This window comes from Eleutherodactylus coqui, chromosome 8 (genome assembly GCF_035609145.1).
Source record: "Eleutherodactylus coqui strain aEleCoq1 chromosome 8, aEleCoq1.hap1, whole genome shotgun sequence".
In the NCBI taxonomy this organism is placed as follows: Eukaryota; Metazoa; Chordata; class Amphibia; order Anura; family Eleutherodactylidae; genus Eleutherodactylus; species Eleutherodactylus coqui.
The window spans coordinates 40,593,615-40,620,374 of record NC_089844.1 but is presented as its reverse complement, the minus strand read 5'-3'; the positions used below and the strand labels follow the sequence as shown (position 1 = coordinate 40,620,374).

The 26,760-nt window shown below is 45.7% G+C and overlaps 1 protein-coding gene across 2 annotated transcripts; it reads right to left on the bottom strand.

Annotated features, from left to right (window-relative positions):
• Window positions 1-14,338: 14,338 nt before the first annotated feature.
• On the bottom strand, window positions 14,339-19,898 carry LOC136576340 (uncharacterized). 2 transcript variants are annotated; one of them, XR_010786344.1, is made up of 3 exons: window positions 18,663-19,898; window positions 15,918-15,992; window positions 14,339-14,938 (listed from the first exon to the last, which is right to left on the bottom strand). XR_010786344.1 is itself a non-coding variant. In XM_066575551.1 (2 exons), exons 1-2 carry the CDS (start codon window positions 17,583-17,585, stop codon window positions 14,921-14,923), a joined length of 1,686 nt encoding a protein of 561 aa, XP_066431648.1. In that variant the 5' UTR covers window positions 17,586-18,227; the 3' UTR covers window positions 14,339-14,920. The 2 variants fall into 2 exon arrangements, 1 of the variants encoding a protein (XP_066431648.1); XM_066575551.1 differs by lacking the exon at window positions 18,663-19,898 and having other exon boundaries at window positions 15,918-18,227.
• Window positions 19,899-26,760: the final 6,862 nt, after the last annotated feature.

The window sequence follows — 26,760 nt, the reverse complement described above, 5'->3', positions numbered from 1 at the left end:
TCCTTCCAAATCAGATGTTGTCCCCGCAGGTTGTTATTTACTGACGATGAATCACAGCAGTACATAGTAACCAGTTACACAATGCCGTCCGCAGATCCCTGTGTATCGGTTACCATGGGGCGACCGCGCTGCACGCCTCAATACAAACACTGAGCGTCTGCTTCATAGACAACCACTGGGAGGGTGACACTCTTCAATTTTCACGGAGGCGTCTGATTAAGCTTGGACCGTTGCCTAGCAACAAGCGCCATCGCCAATGGGGGACATCCCTCAATGTCTAAATTCCATGAACTCGTTTGCATCAAGAGGTTAAAAAACTGACCTGTGGCTGCGTCCTGCAGAGTAATTTTCGTTCTGTGTGAAAGGTCCCTTGGGTCTGGTTTTCCGCTTCTTGATGTGATGGCGCTATTGTTTCGCAAAACGACGGAAAATAGGGCAGTACCCAATTTTTTGTGCGCATAAAATGCCTTATGAGTACAAAGTGATTTGAAGTCAATGGGTTCTATTCTCTGTGTTTAGTGTGCGCAAATACATTAGTTGGACGCCGCCGTAAGGTCACTCTTACACATGCGTTCACAAAACACCGCGTTTTGACCACATTTCACCGCAACTTTGAGCAGCATTTTTGAACGTATGTCACACTGTTTACCCATATTTTTAATGCACCCCATCCTTGTGATGGGTGATGAGGTATTTTAAAAAAAAAAAAAAAAAAAAAGCAAAAACGCACAAAAATAGGACAGCGCTCGAAAATCACGGCGTTTTTAAATACAGGTCTGCGAGGCCCCATTGAAATCAATCGGAGCGTTGTGCTGCACTTAGTACAGCGTTCGGGAGAGTGCGTGGGAGTGGTTTAAGGCTACCTTCAACAGGGCGAGCGTGATATGGGGACTCAAATTCAGCCCCCGTATTGTGCATTCGCACGTAGCAGATTTGGGTACAGATCGGCAACAAATTCCACAACATGCTGCTTCCAAAGGTAATTGTGCTTGAACGAGGGGAATTTCATCTCCTTCTACGGCTTTTCGAACTCTGCACTCAATTGGTTCTGGTATTGATTGCAAAGTTGAACATGATGCTTAATGGGATATTGCTAAGATAGACTTTTACCATTTACTGTATCCCCAGGTGATAACAGCTGTTCGTGGGGGTCTCATCATTGAGAACCCCCTCATCCGTTTTACCCTCTTCTTCTCACTGCCCTGCCAAAGAGAGGAGGAGTTTGAATGAAGCAGCAGCGATCATTCATCTCCATGGAACTGGCGGAAATAGCCGGCAGCTTCTATCTCTACTATCTCTGGCAATCCCACTAAAATGAATGGATTGACGGTGAGCATGCTTGGCTGCGGCTCCATTGTAGCTCCTCCGCGGGTGCAATGAGTTGGACACGGGACCCCTCAGGAGTGGGGTGACCTCAGCAGTGAGACTCCCACCGATCGGACTTTTATCCCCTATTGTGGGTTACGGTTGTGATAAAAGCCATTAATACACATACACTCAGAAAAAGTTTCTTAATCCGGAACTGTCAGGACCGAATCAATGACAGATTATTGAATAGTCACAGAAAGTTAGCCTCTATGTATAGGACTAATGCAGAGACCCAGGGGCGTAACTAAAGGCTCAGGGGCCCTGATGCAAAAGGTGAGCAGCCCCCCCCCCCCCCCTCTATCTGTATCTGCTACACAGAGGCATAACTTGAAGCTTCTGGGCCCCAATGCAAAACCTGTAACAGGGCCCCCAACTATAATGCTTTATTCATAGTACTGGGGTCACTATATGGAGAAGAGAGGCCTTATAGCCCCCCCTAAGGCTCCTGGGCCGGGTGCAACCGCATCCCCTGCACCCTCTATAGTTACGCCCCTGCAGAGACCTTTTGGGCACTGAATCACCAGATTTATCTCATGCTGTTGCCTGACCAACTTATGGCAAACTCAAGGCCCACAGGCTGAATTCAGCCCATCGCCTCACTTTATTTTCCCCCCAGGCCATACATCAGATTTACCCAGCCTGCAGCTCTGGTCTGGTGGCGGTAGTGCTGTATGTGACCGCTGACCTCTTCCCTCCCACCTTCTCATGCCACCTTGGTGTTTGCATAAGCCATCCTGTATGCAGCGCAGACATCAAGGGGAAAGGTCAGCAATCACAAACTCAGTAGGGGCTGCCAATGGAGCAGAGCTGCAGGCTGGATGAAATGAATGCCTGTAGGGATTGTGCACAGCCAGAGGCCAATACATGGTCTGCTATTACTACTGGGACTACTATGAGGTCACTTCTTATTACTAGGGCCAATATATGGGACAATATTATTACTGAGCCACTATAGAGATCACTGTTACTACTGGGGCCAGTATGGAGGTCACTGTTCCTGCTGGGAATACTATGGAAGTCACTTCATACTACTGGGGCCAATATTTGGAGCAATATTACTACTGGACCACTATGAAGGTCACTGTTACTGCTGGGGCCACTATTGTGGTCACTATTACTACTGGGCCACTATGGGGCTCACTATTACTACTGGGGCCACTATGGGGGTCACTTTTACTACTGGGCCACTATGGGGCTCACTATTACTACTGGGGCCACTATGGGGGTCACTATTGCTACTTGGGCCACTAGTAGGGGTCACTATTACTACCGGGGCCATTATGGAGGTCACTGTTACTACGGGGACTACTATGGGGTTATTTTGTACTACTGGGGCCAATATTTGGGACAACATTACTACTGTGCCACTATGGAGGTCACTGTTACTGCTGGGGCTATTATGGGGGTCACTATTACTACTGGGGCCAGTATAATGGGGTCACTATTACTACTTACCCACTAAGGAGGTCACTGTTACTGCTGGTGCCACTATGGGGGTTACTATTACTACTGGGGCCACTATGGGGGTCACTATTGCTACTTGGGCCACTAATGGGGTTTACTATTGCTGCTTGGGCCACTAATGGGGGCACTATTACTACTTAAGCCACTATGGAGGTCACTGTTACTGCTGGTGCCACTATGGGGGTCACTATTACTACTGGGGCCACTATGGGGGTCACTATTGCTACTTGGGACACTAATGGGGGGGCACTATTTACTACTGGGGCCACTATGGGGTCACTATTAGGGCTTCTTCAAACTGATGTTAGTGCAACTGTAAATCGCTTACACCCACGTTTTTGGCCTTTCCGGCGTGTTTTTAGGGGGGAGCATTTACACTTCGTATTTGCACACACAAAAAGGAAGGCAGACAGACTCATTTAAATGGCACGCAAATACGCAGGTTATCTTACAATGACCTGTGTGTAATACACAGCAAAATAGGTCAGGCTGTGTGTTTATTCACATGATTGCATATCACGTGTAAATGGGCAGATGTGCTGCTGAAAAATGCATTTCCCTGATGTCCGCGCTAGAAGCCGGCCATTATAAAATTAGAATGGGCATACTACTTAGCAGCACCACCAAATGCACTAAGTGTCTGCATCCAGCGCTGACAGTGGGGTTATGATGGGGGAGGTAAGTGTAACCCTTACATTCCCGGACTCACTTGCAGGTCACTTGCTTTTAGCCTAGAAGCTTAGTTCATAGGGATAAAAGTAGGTGACCGATTACCTTTAAGCCAATTTCTAGCATAAATTATAGTAAAAAGGCCATGCCTCCTCCTTTTGTAACCCCGCTGGGGCCAGCATAAAAAGGCGAAAAGCTGTAAAATATGTTGTGCACCATAATTTTCAAACTTTGTATGGCAGAAATCTGGCTACAAAAGTTACTACATATGCCCCAAAACTCTCGCCTCGCAGCACAAGAAAGACGCCGAAATACAATCGGCATATCGCCAGTGTTTTCAATGGGGCCAGCGGTAGCAGCGCTAGCCCCATTGAAAACATGGGGAGAATACCACGGACTTCTGCCACAGCTGTGACAGCTGTGGCAGGAGTTTCCTTCATCCCCACGGGGATGAAAGAATCCTCTGCCACAGCTCTCACAGCTGTCACAGCTGTGGCAGAAGTGCAGAATGATATCCCATTGCTTTCATGAATGAATAGCTAAGCACTATCTGTAATTGGCTGAGCCCTCAGCCAATCAGCACAGCCCTTTCAGGAGGCAGGGATTTTTAAATCCTCGCCTGCTGAAAGTGCTGGACAGCAGTTCCGGGGAGCCAGTCGGAGAATGCGTCTGAGCGGCGGAGAAGTGAGTAATTTAAAAAAATAAATAAATGTTAACACTTATTGATGATTTTCAGGGAAGGGCTTATATTTCAAGCCCTTCCCCGATAATCATACTGCAGGGTTTGCTACAAACCACTGCTTTCAATGGGACCGGCAGCAGCACCGATCCCAATGAAAGCAATGGGATAGCATGCTGCACTTCTGTCACAGCTGTGGCAGAAGTCCGCGGCATTCTCCATTTCTTTTCAATGGGGCTAGCACTGCTGCCGCTGGCCCCATTGAAAAGACTGGCGATATCCCGGCGTGATACCGTTTTTTTTCTCGCACTGCGCTGCGAGACTTTTCCTTTACTCTCGCAGCGCAGTGGAGAAATAAACGCCAGTGGGTGTCCACCCTAAACTGATATGTTGCTAAAAGCAGGATGTCCTAGCTGTGAGGCTGAATTCGCACAGGGCGGATTTGCCGCCGTTCTGCCGCAGCAGATCCGCCCGCGGCCACTAATCTCGGGATTAGCCAGCCATGTGGACGAGGTTTCTCAGAAACCTCGTCCACACGGGACGGCTAATCCGCTGCGGTAAATTCGGTTGAGACCGCAGCCGCGGTTTCAAAAGATTGAGCATGTCTGTTTACAGTCGGTTTTTTGTTTATTTATGTTATGGCCACGCTCTCCTCTATGGGAGAGCCGGCCGCAACGGAAAAGTATGCGGCCGGACCGCTTCAAAGCCGCCGCGGCTTAAACCGCGGCGGTTCTCCCGGCGGAAATCTTGCGGTTTTTGCTGCAGCCAAACCGCGAGGTTTTTCGACGGGAATCCGCCGTGTGTGAACCCTGCCTAAACCAAGAGCGAATTAATAATGAAGAATGTCAGCTTCCTCAAAAGTGAGAGACGCTCTCTGTATCTTTCCCTGCTCTGCTAATAAATAAGGCTTGTGAATGGCTTTATCTGCCCTTTATCAATATCCTAATAGTGATTTCTATGTTAATGAGTTTTCTAAATAAAAGCGACCCTCTGGTTTCAGGACAAAACTCTTTCCCAGACTGAAGGCTATATTACATGGCTTCATCCTGTATGCTGTTGTTCCTTCGATCCACCAGTTCTGTTTTCAGTTGTCGAAGATGGCTTCAGTGCACTGCGCTCTGATTGGCCAGTGCTGATTATATGAGCAGCTCTAGCCAATCAGAAAACAGGTTTAGTGCATTGGTAGTCTAACACTACCAATGTACTGTGATGATTAGTTAGTCTCAAGATGGTGCCTGCTATCTTGGACAGCTGAAAACAGGATGCAAAACAGGCAAATCAGAGGGGCATCAGCAGAGAAGACCAATAGCGGGCACTATAACTGCCTCCTCCGGTGCCGAAGGCTCATGCTGGACGAAAGGGGCTCATTCAAAATTTTGCTACGTGGCCCAGGCTCTTCTAGTTATGCCACTGGGATGTTTCACTGCTTCACTGATTGGGTTCCATTCAGGAGTCTGGGAAAGCTGGATTATATACCTCTTTGAGTTGTCACCCAACGTTTCCTGAAACTCTGAACTGTAATAGCTTGAAAGAAGAACAAGACTGAAGGAACAGATTTTCTGGTGATTTTTTTGATATCCTGGAAAAAAGTCTGTTTAAAAAAAAAAATCCTTTAAAATGTGTGGAAGATAAAATTCCAAGAGAGGAATGCAAACAAAAGAAATTACACACAAGATGAGAAGTCTAGAATCATTAATCTCTAAGACGGCACCACAATTACTGTAATCATGACAGATGCACTGTTTCCGACTACTACAATTTTTGGATGACTAACCGAAACAAAATGGTTGGCAGACCTGCAGAGAACTCGTCTGTGTGCGGTTACTAACACTGCTGAACCTCAGACATGTTTGGATGAGACTAGAAGACAAGGATCTGTTATATTTTACATGAAACAGCGCCACTCTTTTCCATGGCTATGTCCGGTATTGAAACTTAGCTCCATTCAAGTGAATACCTGACACAGCTTGTAGTTTGCGTAGATTTCAGCTTTGGCACACTGATGACCAGAAAGATGTGACAAATGTACTAAGATACTTCATAACAGTGCCACCTTTTCCTCACTTTTCAAAGTAAAAATACCTCATAATTAGGATAGATAGATATGAGATAGATAGATAGATATGAGATAGATAGATAGATATGAGATAGATAGATAGATATGAGATAGATAGATAGATATGAGATAGATAGATAGATATGAGATAGATAGATAGATATGAGATAGATAGATAGATAGATATGAGATAGATAGATAGATAGATATGAGATAGATAGATAGATAGATATGAGATAGATAGATAGATATGAGATAGATAGATAGATATGAGATAGATAGATAGATATGAGATAGATAGATAGATATGAGATAGATATGAGATAGATAGAGAGAGAGATAGATATGAGATAGATAGAGAGATAGATATGAGATTAGATAGATAGATAGAGAGATAGATAGATATGAGATAGAGAGATAGATAGATATGAGATAGATATGAAATATAGAGATAGATAGATATGAGATAGATATGAAATATAGAGATAGATATGAGATAGATAGATATGAGATAGGATATAGATAGATATGAGATAGAGAGAGAGATAGATATGAGATAGATAGATAGATATGAGATAGATAGATAGATATGAGATAGATAGATAGATAGATATGAGGATAGATAGATGGATATGAGATAGAGAGATGGATAGATATGAAATATAGAGAGATAGATAGATATGAGATTAATATGAGATACATATGAAATATAGAGAGATAGATATGAAATATAGAGAGCTAGATATGAGATAAATACATATGATAGATAGATATGAGATAAATAGATAGATATGAGAGATATGGATATTAGTTATATAGATAGATATGAGATAGATGATAGATAGATATGAGATTAGATAGATAGATATGAGATAGATAGATAGGTATGAGATATAGATATGAGATAGATAGATATGAGATAGAGAGATAGATAGATATGAGATAGATATGAAATATAGAGAGATAGATATATATGAGATAGATATGAGATACATATGAAATATAGAGAGATAGATATGAAATATAGAGAGATAGATATGAGATAAATACATATGAGAGATAGATATGAGATAAATAGATAGATATGAGAGATATGGATATTAGTTATATAGATAGATATGAGATAGATGAGATAGATATTAGATATGAGATTAGATAGATAGATATGAGATAGATAGATAGATATGAGATTAGATAGATATGAGATAGATATGAGATAGATAGATATGAGATAGATATGAAATATAGAGATAGATATGAAATATAGAGAGATAGATAGATATGAGATAGATGTGAGATAGATATGAAATATAGAGAGATAGATATGAATTATAGAGAGATAGATATGAGATAAATAGATAGATATGAGAGATATGGATATTAGTTATATAGATAGATATGAGATAGATGAGATAGATATTAGATATATAAATAGATAGATATGAGACAGAGAGATATGAGAGAGGTATGAGAGAGAGAGGTATGAGAGAGAGAGGTATGAGAGAGAGAGGTATGAGAGAGAGAGGTATGAGAGAGAGGGGTATATGAGAGAGAGGGGTATATGAGAGAGAGGGGTATATGAGAGAGAGAGAGGTATATGAGAGAGAGAGAGAGAGAGGTATATGAGAGAGAGAGAGAGGTATATGAGAGAGAGAGGTATATGAGAGAGAGAGGTATATGAGAGAGAGATAGAGAGAGAGAGAGAGATAAAATGATATGAGAGCAGGGGCGTAACTATAGAGGATGCAGGGGATGCGGTTGCACCCGGGCCCAGAAGCCTTAGGGGCCCTTAGATAGATATGAGAGAGATAGATATGAGATAGATATGAAATATAGAGATAAATATGAGAAATACATATGAGAGATGGATAGAGAGATGGAGAGATAGATATGAACTAGATAGATAGGAGTGAGCTAGAAAGATATGAGATAGATAGATAGATATGAGAGATAGATAGATAGATATGACAGATAGATAGATATGACAGATAGATAGATAGATAGATAGATAGATAGATAGATAGATAGATATGACAGATAGATAGATTGAGAGATAAATAGGAGTGAGATAGATAGATTGAGAGATAGATAGGAGTGAGATAGATAGATAGATAGATAGATAGATAGATAGATATGAGATAGATATGAGATAGATAGATATTAGATATATAAATAAAGAGATATGAGAGAGAGAGAGAGAGAGAGGTATATGAGAGAGAGAGATAGATAGATAAAATGATATGAGAGCAGGGGCGTTACTATAGAGGATGCAGGGGAATGCGGTTGCAGCCGGGCCCAGAAGCCTTAGGGGGCCCTTAAGGCTTCTCTTCTCCATATAGGGAACCCAGTACTATGAGTAAAGCATTATAGTTGGGGTCCCTGTTACAAGTTTGCATCGGGGCCCGGGAGCTTCAAGTTACGCCTCTGTATAAGAGAGATAGATAGGAAATAAAAAGATAGATATGAGGTGGATAGATAGATATGAGATAGGATATAGATAGATATGAGATAGAGAGAGAGATAGATAGATATGAGATAGATAGATAGATAGATATGAGATTAGATAGATAGATATGAGATTAGATAGATAGATATGAGATAGAGAGATGGATAGATATGAAATATAGAGAGATAGATAGATATGAGATTAATATGAGATACATATGAAATATAGAGAGATAGATATGAAATATAGAGAGCTAGATATGAGATAAATACATATGAGAGATAGATATGAGATAGATAGATATGAGAGATATGGATATTAGTTATATAGATAGATATGAGATAGATGATAGATAGATATGAGATTAGATAGATATGAGATAGATAGATAGATAGATATGAGATATAGATATGAGATAGATAGATATGAGATAAAGAGATAGATAGATATGAGATAGATATGAAATATATAGAGAGAGATAGATATGAGATACATATGAAATAAAGAGAGATAGATATGAAATATAGAGAGATAGATATGAGATAAATACATATGAGAGATAGATATGAGATAAATAGATAGATATGAGAGATATGGATATTAGTTATATAGATAGATATGAGATAGATGAGATAGATATTAGATATGAGATTAGATAGATAGATATGAGATAGATATGAGATTAGATTGATAGATATGAGATAGATATGAGATAGATATGAAATATAGAGAGATAGAGATAGATATGAGATAGATATGAAATATAGAGAGATAGATATGAATTATAGAGAGATAGATATGAGATGAATAGATAGATATGAGAGATATGGATATTAGTTATATAGATAGATATGAGATAGATGAGATAGATATTAGATATATAAATAGATAGATATGAGACAGAGAGGTATGAGAGAGAGGGGTATATGAGAGAGAGAGGGGGGTATATGAGAGAGAGAGAGAGGTATATGAGAGAGAGAGAGAGAGAGAGGTATATGAGATAGAGAGAGAGAGAGAGAGAGAGAGAGAGAGAGAGAGAGAGATAAAATGATATGAGAGCAGGGTTGTAACTATAGAGGATGCAGGGGATGCGGTTGCACCCGGGCCCAGAAGCCTTAGGGGGCCCTTAGATAGATATGAGAGAGATAGATATGAGATAGATATGAAATATAGAGATAAATACATATGAGAGATGGATAGAGAGATGGAGAGATAGATAGATATGAACTAGATAGATAGGAGTGAGCTAGATAGATATGACAGATAGACAGATTGAGAGATAGATAGGAGTAAGATAGATAGATTGAGAGATAGATAGGAGTGAGATAGATAGATAGATAGATAGGAGTGAGATAGATAGATAGATAGATAGGAGTGAGATAGATAGATAGATAGATAGATAGATATGAGAGATAGATAGATAGATATGAGATAGATATGAGATAGATAGATATTAGATATATAAATAGAGAGATATGAGAGAGAGAGAGAGAGAGAGAGGTATATGAGAGAGAGATAGATAGATAAAATGATATGAGAGCAAGGGCGTTACTATAGAGGATGCAGGGAATGCGGTTGCAGCCGGGCCCAGAAGCCTTAGAGGGCCCTTAAGGCTTCTCTTCTCCATATAGGGAACCCAGTACTATGAGTAAAGCATTATAGTTGGGGTCCCTGTTACAAGTTTGCATCGGGGCCCGGGAGCTTCAAGTTACGCCTCTGTATGAGAGAGATAGATAGGAGATAAAAAGATAGATATGAGGTGGATAGATAGATATGAGAGAGATAGATATGAGATAGATATGAAATATAGAGATAAATATGAGATAAATACATATGAGAGATGGATAGAGAGATGGATAGAGAGATGGATAGAGAGATGGATAGAGAGATGGATAGAGAGATGGATAGAGAGATGGATAGAGAGATGGATAGAGAGATGGATAGAGAGATGGATAGAGAGATGGATAGAGAGATGGATAGAGAGAGAGAGATAGGAGTGAGATAGGAGTGAGATAGATAGATATGAGATAGATAGATAGGAGATAAATAGATAGATAGGAGATAAATAGATAAATAGATAGATAGATAGGAGTGAGATAGATAGATATGAGATAGATAGGAGTGAGATAGATATGAGAGAGAGATAGATAGATATGAGATAGATATGAAATAGATAGATAGATAGATATGGGATAGATAGATAGGAGATAGATAGATATGAGATACATAGATAGATAGATAGGAGTGAGATAGATAGATATGAGATACATAGATAGATAGATAGGAGTGAGATAGATAGATATGAGATAGCTAGATAGGAGTGAGATAGATATGAGAGAGAGATAGATAGATAGATATGAGATATATAAATAGATAGATATGAGACAGAGAGATATGAGAGAGAGAGAGAGGGGTATATGAGAGAGAGGGGTATATGAGAGAGAGGTATTAGAGAGAGAGAGAGAGAGAGAGAGAGAGAGAGAGGTATTAGAGAGAGATAGATAAAATGATATGAGAGCAGGGGCGTTACTATAGAGGATGCAGGGGATGCGGTTGCAGCCGGGCCCAGAAGCCTTAGGGGGCCCTTAAGGCTTCTCTTCTCCATATAGGGAACCCAGTACTATGAGTAAAGCATTATAGTTGGGGTCCCTGTTACAAGTTTGCATCGGGGCCCGGGAGCTTCAAGTTACGCCTCTGTATGAGAGAGAGAGATAGGAGATAAAAAGATAGATATGAGGTGGATAGATAGATATGAGAGAGATAGATATGAGATAGATATGAAATATGAGATAAATACATATGAGAGATAGATATGAGATGGATAGAGAGATAGAGAGATAGATAGGAGTGAGATAGGAGTGAGATAGATAGATATGAGATAAATAGATAGATAGGAGTGAGATAGATATGAGATAGATAGATAGATAGATAGATAGATAGATAGGAGTGAGATAGATAGGAGATAAATAGATAGATAGATATGAGCGATAGATAGATAGATAGATAGGAGTGAGATAGATATGAGATAGATAGATAGATATTAGATATATAAATAGATAGATATGAGACAGAGAGATATGAGAGAGGTATGAGAGAGAGAGAGGTATGAGAGAGAGAGAGGTATGAGAGAGAGAGGTATGAGAGAGAGGGGTATATGAGAGAGAGGTATTAGAGAAAGAGAGAGAGAGAGGTATATGAGAGAGAGGTATATGAGAGAGAGGTATTAGAGAGAGAGCGAGAGAGAGGTATTAGAGAGAGATAGATAAAATGATATGAGAGCAGGGGCGTAACTATAGAGGATGCAGGGGATGCGGTTGCACCCGGGCCCAGAAGCCTTAGGGGGCCCTTAAGGCTTCTCTTCTCCATATAGGGAACCCAGTACTATGAGTAAAGCATTATAGTTGGGGTCCCTGTTACAAGTGTTGCATCGGGGCCCGGGAGCTTCAAGTTACGCCTCTGTATGAGAGAGAGAGATAGGAGATAAAAAGATAGATATGAGGTGGATAGATAGATAGATAGATATGAGATAGATAGATAAATAGATAGATATGAGATAGATAGATAGATAGATAGATATGAGAGAGATAGATATGAAATATAGAGATAAATATGAGATAGATATGAAATATAGAGATAAATATGAGATAAATACATATGAGAGATAGATATGAGATAGAGAGATAGATAGATAGGAGAGAGATATGAGATAGATAGATAGATATGAGATGGATGGATGGATAGATAGATAGTTTTGATGGTGTATAATCATGAGTACCATCACACAGACTCATCACCAGTAAAATGGATTACTTTGACTTTATTAGCACAGTACCTTTGGGGAGGCTGTATAGTGATCATTTGTTCAACGGGCTACATATTTCATCTAGTGGATTACGTCACTTGGTTAATTGAAGTTCCTGCAAGACTGTTACTTCAGAGGAGAGTCCTGTTTTCGAGCAGCCTCTGTGGAGCTATTCACCCCTGGCCAGGGTAACCATTGATAACTGTGATAATTCTATATTGCCTGCACAATATTAAAGGGAACCTGTCACGTTCCCACAGCACCATAAACTAAGCTATAGTGCTGTTAACAGACGTGACGTGACCCGGGTATAACGGAGTCGTATGCTGCTATGACCTTACCCCTTTAAATCCCCCTCCCCACCTACCATTACCCGAACAGACCACCGACACCATCTGTTGGATAAAATTTGGCCACAGCAGCCAATTTATTAAAACAAACAACATTAACATAAAATTTTTAAACGCATTTCCTTTCAAATATATCATACACCATTATAACCTCCTAACCATTATAAACATTCCCTAATGGAAAACCTGCGAAGAGGACCTTGGAGCCCCTCCTACTTCTAAAAATATCCTGTCGCCTCAAACCAACAGAGGAAATAGCTGTCCCGGTCACCAGCCGCAACTTGGCTGGCTCAGGCGACGCTATTTCCAAAACCTTCTTCCTCCCGCCGCCGGTGGCAGACTCGGGAGCCCAAGCAAACTCCCCATTAACCTCCGGCCGCCGTTTCTTCCCGACCCCGAGGCCGGCTAGCCACCCCTGGCTAGCCTCTCCCACCGACTATCAGGGCTCCGCCCTGTAACCCAGGAGGCGACAGGCCACGATTGACCAAATACAAAAAAGGGGGGAAGGGGCTATGTAGCCCCTGCCTTCCCCCACTAACCTTCTACACGGGCTCCAAGGGCCCCTCCCCCTCCCCTGCTGCTATGACGAAAGCCCTTTCCCGTGATCCCACCCCTCTCCCCCCCTGGGTTTCTTCTAGGGCGGGCGGGCGGGACTCTTCTAACTTCAGCTTCTTTCTTCCTCTTCTTCTGGACGCTGTAATGGCCTTTCCCTGCGCTACCCCTCTATTTAACCCCCTCTTCCTAAGCTCCGCCCCCTCCCGGCATCCTCTACTCTAATTAACCCCCCTCCTCCCCGTTAACCCTATCATGCTGCCTTCCTCCTACCGCCCTGCGGGCTTCCGGCTCCGGCAGACCTTGACCCGGGTATAACGGAGTCGTATGCTGCTATGACCTTACCCCTTTAAATCCCCCTCCCCACCTACCATTACCCGAACAGACCACCGACACCATCTGTTGGATAAAATTTGGCCACAGCAGCCAATTTATTAAAACAAACAACATTAACATAAAATTTTTAAACGCATTTCCTTTCAAATATATCATACACCATTATAACCTCCTAACCATTATAAACATTCCCTAATGGAAAACCTGCGAAGAGGACCTTGGAGCCCCTCCTACTTCTAAAAATATCCTGTCGCCTCAAACCAACAGAGGAAATAGCTGTCCCGGTCACCAGCCGCAACTTGGCTGGCTCAGGCGACGCTATTTCCAAAACCTTCTTCCTCCCGCCGCCGGTGGCAGACTCGGGAGCCCAAGCAAACTCCCCATTAACCTCCGGCCGCCGTTTCTTCCCGACCCCGAGGCCGGCTAGCCACCCCTGGCTAGCCTCTCCCACCGACTATCAGGGCTCCGCCCTGTAACCCAGGAGGCGACAGGCCACGATTGACCAAATACAAAAAAGGGGGGAAGGGGCTATGTAGCCCCTGCCTTCCCCCACTAACCTTCTACACGGGCTCCAAGGGCCCCTCCCCCTCCCCTGCCACAGCAAGTGAGGCTCGACCACCTTGAGCCTGCGCCGCCCCCCACACCAATAGCGCCCGCTCAATTCCCTCCTGCAATCCTTCCGTCCATAGGTCAATGCCGATGTCATTTAAGTGGACGCCGTCTGACCTCCAGTAATTGCCGACCCCTTTCTCCAGGTCTATATGTCGCGCTGCTACCCCCCCTTTGCTGCCCAGGAACCGCGACACTTCCCTGTTGAGCTTCACTCTTGCTCTGTTCAGGCCCTTCTCCGACTGCGCCCCCCTCCAAACTTTCCTAGGCACGATTTCGGACCACACTACGACCGTCCCCGGGTATGACGCTTGCAGTCTAAGACAGTCATACCTTATGTCCCTTGATAGGTCCCTAAACCTCCTTTTTCCCAAATCGTTTCCTCCCACGTGTATGACCAAAACCTCCGGCGCCCTATCCCACCTAACCCGCCTTTCAACTTCCTCCAATACGCTGCCCCAAGTCATCCCTCTAATCCCCATCCATCTCACTATCGCCTCACTCTTCTGAAACCGTAGCTGCCTCCCATTCGGCCGTACCCCCGCTCTCTCTGCTCCCCAAAAAACATAGGAGTCTCCCAAGATCCAAACTAATGCTGGACGACCATCTGTAAAATAAACAGCAACAATACTATATTAGCAAACCGCCATTATGACCCCCCCCACCCTCCAGACGACCCCGCCTTGAATTTAAAGCAGGTGGGGTCGCACGTATGATTTAAAACGCCCTGACTCCCACCGACCTATCCTCTTCACTGCCTCCTCCCCCATACCTCTTACTGACGCTTCCGTCGCCGCCCCCACCCGAAATGAGTGAGACCCGAACTGTGTATTATTAAAACCCGCCACCTCTAAGGCCTTCTTGAACACCGCTATAAACTGAAAACGCGACAAAAATTCCCCGGTCTCGTGCCGCAAAAATGGGCCCGTGCGAAAATTTAACCCTTTGCTATACTGCTCCCAGGCACTCAGAGGGCACATACTGGCCCCCGGCACCTCACCCAACCGGATCACCTGCCCCCGTCCTTGCTGATCCGTCTTGGACCGACGGATAAGCAAGTCCAACCTCCCGTCTACCAACCGCACATCCTCCGCCTGCAGGCCGCCCCCCACGGTCTTGCTAGGTGACACCAATTCGCTTACCCGTAGGGCCCCGAAAAATGCAAATGAAAAAGCCGCCCTAAACAACCGCCGCTCGAACTCTTTTCCGCAAACAACATCAACCGCCTCCCCTAATTTCTCCAAAACATCAAATGATACCGGTCGCCTAGTGTCCTGTCTCCCTTTCCCTCTCCTCAGACCCTTCAGCGCCTGTTTTACCAAAAAATTTTTTTGTCGCGTCCTCCACCCCCCGTATTTTAAACCCAAAAGCCACCCCCGCTATAAACTGGTTCACTTTTGCCACTGACCGACCCAAATCTGCACTCTCTCCCAACCAACTCAACAGCAAGCCCACTCTATCCTCCTCTGAACGCTCCCCCCCACGCTGCCTCAACCATTCTTCCCACTCGCTCCACGCTGCGCAATATGCTGCCCTAGTCCGCCGAGCCAGTGACCGTTCTATCAGGCCCCCCACTGCTCGCTTACCACGTTCCAGATTCGAGACGGGCACTTCCTCCCCTCCTTCTCCGCACCCGGCGCCAGTGTCCGGAACCGCTCCCACTGAAAGCGAGAGAGAGCATCCGCAATTGAGTTCTCGACACCTGGAACGTGTACCGCTACTACCCACATGTTTAATGACAAGGCCTCTAGCACCAACTGACGCAGCAGGTTAACCACCGGGGGGGATGACGCAGAGAGGTTGTTAATCACCTGCACCACCCCCATGTTGTCGCAGTGGAATCTTACTTTTCTATCACGGAAGTGGTTACCCCACAGTGTGATAGCCACTACTATTGGAAATAATTCCAATAGTACTAAGTTCCGAACTAAGCCTTCTTGCTTCCACTGCTCCGGCCATTCCCCCGCACACCATCTACCTTGAAAATAGGCCCCAAAGCCTGCGCTCCCTGCTGCATCTGTATAGAGCTCCCAGTCCACGTTGCTACTGACCTCCCCCATAATTACCGACCTGCCATTGTACTTCTCTAAAAAGGCGGACCAAACTGCCAGGTCCGCCTTGTGACTAACTCCCAAACGGATAAAGTGATGAGGGGCCCGAATCCCTGCTGTTGCCGCCGCCAACCGTCTACTGAAAACCCGGCCCATGGGCATGATCCTGCAGGCAAAATTCAGCTTGCCCAGCAGTGACTGCAGCCCTTTGAGCGTGATTTTCTTCGCCACCCGCGCCGCACCTAATTCCTCCTGCAAGTTTCTTAATTTTTCTTCTGGTAATCGGCACTCCATTGCCTCAGAGTCAATGGTGATGCCCAAAAAACTTAAACAAGTTGTGGGCCCCTCCGTCTTTTCCGGTGCCAGAGGCACCCCGAACCGTTTGGCCACCCATTGCAAGGTTCCCAGTAAGTTCGCACAAACTGGCGAACCCCCGGGCCCTACGCACAGAAAATCATCCAGGTAATGAATGACCGACTGCACTGCCGCCGTGTCCTTCACCACCCACTCTAAAAACGAACTAAACGCTTCGAAGTATGCACATGAGATTGAGCATCCCATGGGCAAACAACGATCCGCAAAATAACTCCCTGCCCAAAAACACCCCAACAACCTCACACTTTCTTGTGTTACTGGCAGCAAGCGAAAGGCTGACTCTATGTCAGCCTTTGCCATCAATGCCCCCCTTCCATAGTTCCGAACCCAATGAAGCGCCGCATCAAACGATGTATACACCACCGAGCATAGCTCGGGGTCTATTCCGTCGTTTACAGACGCCCCCCTTGGGTACGATAAGTGGTGAATAAGCCGAAATTTATTCGGCTCCTTCTTCGGTACCACTCCCAAAGGTGACACCACAAAGTCTTGCACGGGTGGCTCTTCAAACGGCCCCGCCATGCGCCCTAACCTAACCTCTTTCATTAGCTTCTCCGTCACCACTTCCGGATATTCTAACGCCGAACGTAAATTTTTTAACGAAAAGGGGACCCCATGAACCGGAGGCGGGATGTGAAAACCATCCCTAAAACCCTTAAACAATAACTCCGCCTTCTCTCTATCCGGGTACCTACTTAGGTACGGTACCATCTCTTCCAGAATCACTGGGGTCATCCCTTTTCGCAAAACCCCCTGGACCTTTTCCCTTTCCTTTCTTGAAACATCTGCCAGCCCCGTGAGACCCCGCGCCGCAGTGAGAGCAGGCATGACGGAACTTGCATGTTGCTCCGAACTTGCACTGACCCTCGTTGTACTGCCAGCAGTACCCGGTCCTACTCCCCCCTGCTGAACCACCCTGCCCCCCGGCTGAACTAGAGGCCGAGCCGAAGGACCCGGCACTGCCCTGAAAGGGCTGACCGAACCGCGCGGGGGCCATTACTCTCAACCATAGACCTATATCTTTGTGATCCCATCTGATCGATGGGCGCACTGCCTTACGCTGCCTGAACTGCTCATCATAGCGCAGCCAGGTCTGTCCCCCATACACTCGATAGGCCTCACCAATGGAGTCCATGTAACAGAAAAGGCCGGAGCAATTGTCCGGCGCTTTTTCTCCGATTACGCTCGCTAGAATGGCAAACGCCTGCAGCCAGTTCGCGAACGTCTGGGGTATAAGGCGCCACCTACGCTTCTCCTCCTCCTCTTTTTTAAACTCAGTCCGCTTTCCCTTGTCTAAATTAAATTTTTCCAAGGGTAGGAGGGAGAATATCTCGACATATTCGTCCCTCCAAATCTTTTCCCTCACCTCTTTTTTTAGGTGGGCCCCCAACGGGCCCTCAAAGCAGACGTAGACCTCGCCTTTTGCCTTATCGTCTAGCCGCACCCCCTCCCCGTCCTTTTCTGTCTGGACCGCTACTGCCACCCCGGCCGATCCCCCTGACTCCAGCGTACCTGCTGCACCCCCCACTTGAGAGATTTCCCCAGTGGATTGTGCCCCCGTCTGTAACCCGCTCGTGGACATCTGTCCTACCAGCGGGGCAGATTGTAACACCCCAACCGCCTGTCCTACCCCAGTCCCACCAGCAAACGGTCCTCCCGGTCCGTCCCTAATGCTGGACGACGCACTGCATGGTGAGTTCCATGCTGTGACAGGCGACGGAGCGTAACCTACCCCCTGCCTCCTCAGCAATTCTAATACCACCCCCAGCAATGCACCTGCTTCGCCGCCTACCCCTAGCGCGTTAGTTAATGCAGCGCTACCCCCCGCAAATACCCCACTACTAGACCCCGCATGCGCCACGCGGCTAACATTGCTGGACACACCAGACATAGAGCATGACTCACCTGGCTGCGTAGGGGCTGTGGACCCACCAGCCGCCGACCAGTCTTGCCGCTGTTCCTCCTGGACTCTGCTAACGCCGGGCTGTGACCGCTCTGCTGGGACCGCAACCGCCTCCGATCTTCTTGGTGCCGAAGAAACATAGGCCACCTCTGTCGCCGTCGCACGCCTTCCGGATGACTCCGCCGCCGGGCCCCGAGAAACCGCGGGCCGCCCGTCACTTGAACTGTTGCAGGGCTGCTCCCCCTCCGATGCACCTCCGGGTGAGCAGCCCCCGACCCCTTCCAGGCTCTTTGCTTTCTGTGCAGCGCTTGGCCCCGCCCCCCTCTCAGCACGGGGCCTCGCGCTGCCCGCCGCACCTCGTCTTTTGGCGGGAGTCCTCCCCGCCCTGCTCCCCCTGCCTGTTGGTGTTGCCGGGGGGAGCCTACTACGGGGGGGGGGCCGGAGAGGCACTCCGCAGCCTCTGCCTGCGTGAGGGAGCGTGCTCGGGGCTCAGTCTCTCTGGTGCACGCGCCCTCCGCGGCCGCTCTTTTGCCAGCCCCGCTGGTGCTGCCGCCGCCGGCCCCGCACCTGTCCTCCGACTCCGGACCTCTGCAGCCGCCTCTGCACCTCCCGCCGCCTCCGCTCGAGCTCCCGCTGCTCCTGCTTCTGCCGCCGCTGCCGTGGATACCGCCGCTGCTCCCAGGGCTTCACCGGAGAGCTGGACAAGCCAGTCCAGCCCCCTTTCTTCTGCCTCCGCCCGGATCTTCTCGAGGATCGCCTCCATCTTCTCCCGGTAAGTGGCTGGTCTTCGGGCTCTTCTTTTTCTTTTCTTCTTCTTTGGGACTGCCTCCGCTGCTTCTTTTTCGGCACCTCGGGTCTCCGGTCTTCAGTCTCCCTGCCTCGCTGCCGTCTGCCGCGCTCTTCAGCTCCGCCGGGCACCTCAGGTCTGCTGGGCTCTTTGGGACTGCTGGGCTCTTCGGTCCGCTGGGGTCTTCGGTCCGCTGGGGTCTTCGGTCCGCTGGGGTCTTCGGTCCGCTGGGGTCTTCGGTCCGCTGGGGTCTTCGGTCCGCTGGGGTCTTCGGTCCGCTGGGGTCTTCGGTCCGCTGGGGTCTTCTAACTTCAGCTTCTTTCTTCCTCTTCTTCTGGACGCTGTAATGGCCTTTCCCTGCGCTACCCCTCTATTTAACCCCCTCTTCCTAAGCTCCGCCCCCTCCCGGCATCCTCTACTCTAATTAACCCCCCTCCTCCCCGTTAACCCTATCATGCTGCCTTCCTCCTACCGCCCTGCGGGCTTCCGGCTCCGGCAGACCTGGGAGCTGGGTGTTCTATTTTTTATACTCCCCCACTGTCCTGTTTCTTGTAGTACCTACTGCTGAAGTAAGTTCACACGCTGCACTGACCATACAACTCTTTTCACAGTGCCGTGTATGCTCTCCCATACACTTGTATGTCACCTGTTACATATAGAGAGGACAGGCTGCTTATAGATTACAGGTACGGAGGTATCGGAATATTAGCTCAGAGATGTATGGAGGAGACAGGTTGTATATAGATGATTACATGGGGGGGGGGTATCTGAAGATTAGGACAGATGTATGGAGGCGACAGGTTGTATATAGAGGATTACATGGGGGGTATCTGAAGATTAGGACAGAGATGTATAGAGGGGACAGGTTGTACATAGCAGATTACATACGTTATTGTATGTTATTGATGATATGATGAATTGAATTCTCTGTACATTGAGTAGTGAAGGGTTTGGCAGGAAGTAATAGGGGAGAGGTGGATTAGCCAGGCAGCAGAGTTGATGATCGATTGAAAGGTCCAAGAATGTAAATTAGGAGGCTACAGAGAAGGATGTTGCAGTAGTCTAGGAGGGAGATGATGAGGGCAGCACCAGCATTTTTGTAGACTTGAGGTTGAGAAAAGAATGGACTGAAGAACTGTTTTTTGAGTTGCAGGTGGCAGGAGGTGGAGAGGGTTTGGAAGTGTGGTTTAAAGGAAAAGGTACAATTAGATGTGGAAACGGATGTTCCACAAACATACCTTCTCTGTCGGAACCATAGAAATGAACAGCATTAACAGTGCTCCATTCATTCGCAGGGACTTGGCACCCCTGTCCTCATGATTGATGGGGGTCCCACCAATAAGATACTTACTATCATTCTTTCACTTCACCCATCATTGGTTTTAATGTTATGGCTAATTGGTGTATCATAGCATCAAATATAGCCTTCAACATCCTGTACACAGGTGGATTTGGGGTTTACAGAAGACCCCCAAACCCCCCAATCTCTATGGCTAATTTTTTACCAGGCAGCTGTGCTGGTATTTTTTGACACAGGAAAGCATCTCGACTTCCAGCATTCACTCATATCCTGCCGTCTTTGCAGGTTCCCGGATGATCCGTAAAACTTGTGAATGAGCCAGGCTGCGCGGAGCAGTCGCTCCGTGCTTCGTACACGGGGAGCACAAAGCTTCTCACACTGCACGTGTGTTAGCTAAACTGTAGAAGGTGAGAAAATGAGCAGATCCTTCTGACACTTGTTCCCATAATAACAGTTACAGTCCCACAGAACGCCCTGATTCCTCATTTACCGGAAGGCGTGCGTCTGGCGAGCAGGCTTGTAAAATGCATTTTAAATATTTACATGACATTCCTTACATGGGAATGCTCGGAATCAGGATGGTGACCTCTCATCATGACGGGAAATAAAGCTGAAACTTCATAGAGAGTTCTACCCGACCGGAGAAACCAGTTGTCTAGAACGGCGGTTCTCAAGCTGTTTTAGTACGTAGAACCCTAAAAAGCTACAGAACTTACTGAGGGGCCCTGTGTACCCCATCCACCCCATGGCTAGATATATGAATATGACCCCAACCGAAGGATGGATGGAGAGACAGACAGATTATAGACAGATGGAGACGTATATTGATTAAGACACACACCATATTTTGTGACTTTTGGCCTTTTCCCACACTTGCCGATCTCCCGCACGTTTCAACCCATGCACAGGGCTTGGGAAAAAATGGGCGTGGATATTCACGGCTTTGGCGCACTAATGACCCCAATGATGTGACAAAAATATTAAGATACTTCATAGCAGTGCCACCTTTTCTTTGATGTTCTAAGTAAAAATACCCCATAGTTAGGACAGATAGATATAGATAAGAGATAGAGAGAGATATGAGATAAAGATATATATAATATATATGAGAGAGAGCGAGATTAGAGAGCTAGATAGAAGATAGATAAGATAGAGAGAAATTAGATAGATATAGATTTGAATAGAGATAGATTAGAGAGATATGAGATAGATAAAATTATAGAGAGATTAAATAGATTAGAGAGATATTAGATATATATGATAGATAAGAGAGAGAGAGAGAGAGAGATTAGATAGATTAGTGAGATAGATGAGATATTAGAGAGCAATTAGATAGATAAAATAGATAGATTAGAGAGATATGAGATATATAAATAGAGATCTAGCACTTCCGAAATTGAATTTTGCGACGCACTGCACCATTAGTTTAGTATGCCTGTATTGGGGGTGCGGGCCCTATTGCATTGGCAAGTGTTTTTTTCTTTAGTTTGTTTCTTTGTTACATTGTATTATGGGGTACTGGTTCTTTAAGGGTATGGTGAAGAGCGCAGTTGTGACATCCGTTTAGGCGAAAAGGTATTGCGAGAGTAGGAGGAGTCAATATAAGGAGTAGTAGTTCACGGACTGAGAAAGTAGTGAGGCATGTGGGGTAAGTTAGACACCGTAAGAATTAACGTGTGCAGTCAGGGCAAGGCCAGAGCACAAGTGCAGGGTAACGTGCTTGCAATCCCGCTAGTCAGCTACGCTGAGAAGGAGAACCACAAGGAGCCAGGAAGTTAATGCAGTTGCCAGATATTGACAACTTTACGGCCTCATCATGCTCCAGCATCGCTGCTCTCCAGAGGTTAACTAGTTTATTAAAGTTGGTTTCGAAGTATCCTCTCATCAGTCATGTGATCTAATCTGATGTGACTAGGGTTGCCCCATTATCACAGAAAAATACAGGCCAAGGTAAAAGGGGGTGTGGTTTGGGGGTGTGGCTTACCACAATGTATGTTTTTACCTCCATTATTCTTGTGGCTGCAACTAGTAGCTATACCCCCCTACTGGCCCCAATAGTAATAGTTCCCCCAATAGTGGCTTCAATAGTAAAAGTGCTGTGAATAGTGGCCCCAATAGTAATAAATCACCAAGTAATGGGCCCAGTAGTAATAGTGCCCTCATTGACAACAGTGACCCCTGTGATAATAGTGTCCCTAACAGTAACAGTGCCCCCAGTAGTGGTCTCAAAAGTTAGTGTCCTAAGAAGTTGCCCCAGTAGTTGCCCCAACAGTAATAGTGTTCCCAGTGGTGGGCCCAACAGTAATAGTGTGCCCAGTGGTAAGCCCAATAGTAATGGTGTCCCCAGTAGTAGGCACAATAGTAATATGTCCGCAGTAGTGGCCCTAATATTAACAGTGCTGCCAGTATTGTCCCCAGTAGTAACAGTGCACCAGTAGTGGCCCCAATAATAATAGTGCCCTCAGTAGTGTCCCCTATAGTAATAGTGCCCCCAGAAGTGGCCCCAGTAGTAAGTGTCCCCAGTAGTGTCCCCAATAGTAATAGTGACCCCAGAAGTGGCCCCAGTAGTAACACTGTCCCCAGTAGTGGCCAAATAATAATAGTGGCCCCAGTAGTAACAATGTCCCCAGTAGTGGCCCCAATAGTAATAGCGCTCCCAGTAGTGGTGCATTCTGCATCTGTAGATTGAAAGATAGCCAGACAGACATTCTTGCCTAATTTCTTCCACCTTCACACTCTAATTTTTATTGCTACTCCTTTTACACTCGGGATACATTACTGAGAATCCTAGCAGCACATAGAAGGGAAAACAAGACCTTTTTATGTGAGAGTTTTTACTTTAACAACAGGGAGGTAGAGGATGAGAAACACGGAACATTCTGCTTCGAAGCCAAGTTCAGTAGCCTGGATAGAAATGTCCCAACCTCTGAAGTCAAGAGGTCGGCAGCTGGAGGTGGAAAATCGCCACCAATAAATTACCATGGGAGAAAGTGCTGAAACCTCGTTAGTACCAGCAGATTCCAGAGGCCCAGCTGTGTGCAGAGAGCCCGAGTGCCAGCTCATGAACTTGCATATCATCTACATGTGTGCTTCCAGTCTAATGTCATACAAACTGCATGTAGACCAAGAGGAGAATGCCGTTCATATGCACACATGGGCCTCACAGATAGTAACGATATGGTATGGAGATCTTTGCAAGACATTTTTGTTTTCCTCCGATGCATTTGTGCTGGAAAAAGAGTTTGAAGCAACTTTGTAAATAGCGGTGATTTAAAAATCCCTACCATTTTCTGTATACAGCTCCTATGCAGGCCTATGTGTGTCCATGGTTACAGACTACAAACACACCCTGTGTAGTCTGATCCTACAGTCACGAGATACCGGTTATCTGAATGAGCAGACAGAGATCTCTCCTCATCCGCCGAGCATGCCTGTGTAGTCAATAGGGGAGGGAGGAGAGATGCTGCCAGAAGCCTCTCTCCCTCTAGACACCTCTGGCAGTGGCTTATCTCTCCATGAATAAAAGGGATAGGAATGTTGAAATCCAATAGCCAGGTCTTTAGATTCAACTTTTGCTGTTAGGGGAGAGTTGGAAGACCCCTATATACATCAGATGGGCAGCTGGCCTACATCTAATGTATATGGCATAATTTACTTTTCCCCCTCTGCTTAACCTCTTAACGACACAATACATACGGTTATGCCCTGTGCGTTCGGGGTATATATGAAAGGGGATCGGGAGCTGATTCTGCTCCATACAATATGGGTGCCACTATTTCTCACAGCTGTCACTCACTAGCAAGAGCTGTCGTGGCTGTTAACCGTTTAAATGCCACTGTCAATTTAAATCCCCCGATCAGTTTTGCAAAGTCCCAAGCAGCCCCCACGATGAGATTGCGAGGTGCTGTTCAGATGCCATGGCAGTCTGGAGCCTTCTGAAGGCCTCTAATGCTGCCATGGCTGATTGCCTATTAACCCCTTAAGGACCAGACACTTTTTAGGGATTTTACCCATGTGGCGGTTTTACTGCTCTTTTTTTTCCTTTAGCTACCAAAATTATTTTTGCTGCGTTTTTTTTCCATGACATATAGGACTATTTTTAATAGGTTTTTCACTGACTTTTTTTTTTAGTTTTTTAGTTTTATTGTAGGTAAGAAGCTAAAAAAAAAATCATTTTTTTAACATTTATAATTTTTTTTTAAATTATTTTTATATTTACACTAAAATAATGTATGGGAATGGGTTCCTCTATTTGTTTCAGACGTTTTTATATATAGTATGTATGGTTTTGGTTTACAGGGCGTATACGACGACTGTTTTTGTTGGCGTCTGCTTTGTGTTATTCTCTTTCTTATGTATGTATTGTTGTTTTATTCTGTTGTTTTGTCTTACTGATGTAAGTAATTGTGTATTTTACTATCTGTGTCTCCCATAACGTCATATAAGACCTCTGGGGGACATTCACATATTTTTTTTCTTCCTTTATTTGACACTTTCCCACTGTAGCTAGGGCATCCTTAGGAGCCCTAGTTATAGGGGAAAGCAACCCCTGTGGTGACATTAGTCACCTGCAGAGCTGCCAGGGTCTAGTCTGACCCTCCAGCTCTGCAGTAGCAGGGAATCCCAGGAGGTCACATGACCCCCCAAGGCTCCCGTAGTGAAAGTACATGTTGGTCCTAAATGGGTTAAGCCATGGCTGTGGCGAGGCTAGATAGACTGCCTGTCAGATCGCGGTATAATGCAATACTATAGTATTACATCATACTGCAGGAGTGATCATACCATGGGACTTTTCCTATAATTAAAAAAAAATATATCAAAAAAGAAAAAAACCAAAACACATTTGATATCACTGTGTCCATAAAAGTCAGATCTATCAAAGTAACGCATTATTTATCCCGCACGGGGAATGTCGTCAGGAAAAAAAATGCACAACACCAGAATTGTGATTTTATTTTCTTGGTGAGTGGTGACCTTTTCTACAAAAAAAAAAAAAAAAAACACAATAAAAAAGCGATCTAAAAGGTGTATATACTAGAGATGAGCGAGCGTACTCGGAAAAGCACTACTCGCTCGAGTAATTTGCTTTATCCGAGTATCGCTGTGCTCGTCCCTGAAGATTCGGGTGCCGCTGCGGCTGACAGGTGAGTCGCAGCGGGGAGCAGGGGAGAGCGGGCGGGAGAGAGGGAGAGAAAGATCTCCCCTCCGTTCCTCCCCGCTCTCCCCTGCAGCTCCCTGCTCCGTGCCGACACCCGAATCTTCAGGGACGAGCACAGCGATACTCGGATAAAGCCAATTACTCAAGCGAGTAGTGCTTTTCCGAGTACGCTCGCTCATCTCTAGTATATACTCCAAAATGGTACCAAAGAAACTACAGGGCGTCCTGCAAAAAAGAGCCTTCAAACAACTATGTAGATGGAAAAAGAGAAAGTTTGGGCTGTCAGAAAAAGGCGGCTGAAAATTATTTTATGTTTTTCCAAAGACATTTAATTTTTTTAAGAGTATTATACAGGGAAAAAAACTATATAAATCATACTAACCCATAGAAAAAAGTTGTTATGATAGATGGAGGAATTTAGTTTTTTTTAATTTCACTCCACTTAGATACTTTGAAAGTTTTTCAGTACATTATAAGGGCTTATTTACACGAGCGTATATTGGCCGCTGTTTTCACGGCCGGCCAATATACGCTTCTATCTGAGCATTCCCCCCCCCCCTTCCCTCCCCCTCACTGACTCTCTGTCTCTCTCCTCCCCTCCAAGCGGTTTGCAATGAGAGTGGGCGGGATGGGGCAGAGCTAAGCTCCTGCCCCTTGTCCATAGCCAGCAATGGAAGTGGGCTGGATAGATCGGAGCTTAGCTCTGCCCCCCTCCCATTGCAAATGCCGGAGTAGAGGAGAGAGGTGGTGAGGGAAAGGGAAGGGGGGAACTGCTTAGATGAAAGCGTATATCGGACGGCCATGAAAACCTGACCGATACATGCTTGTGCAAATAAGCCCTAAGGTACCCGCAAA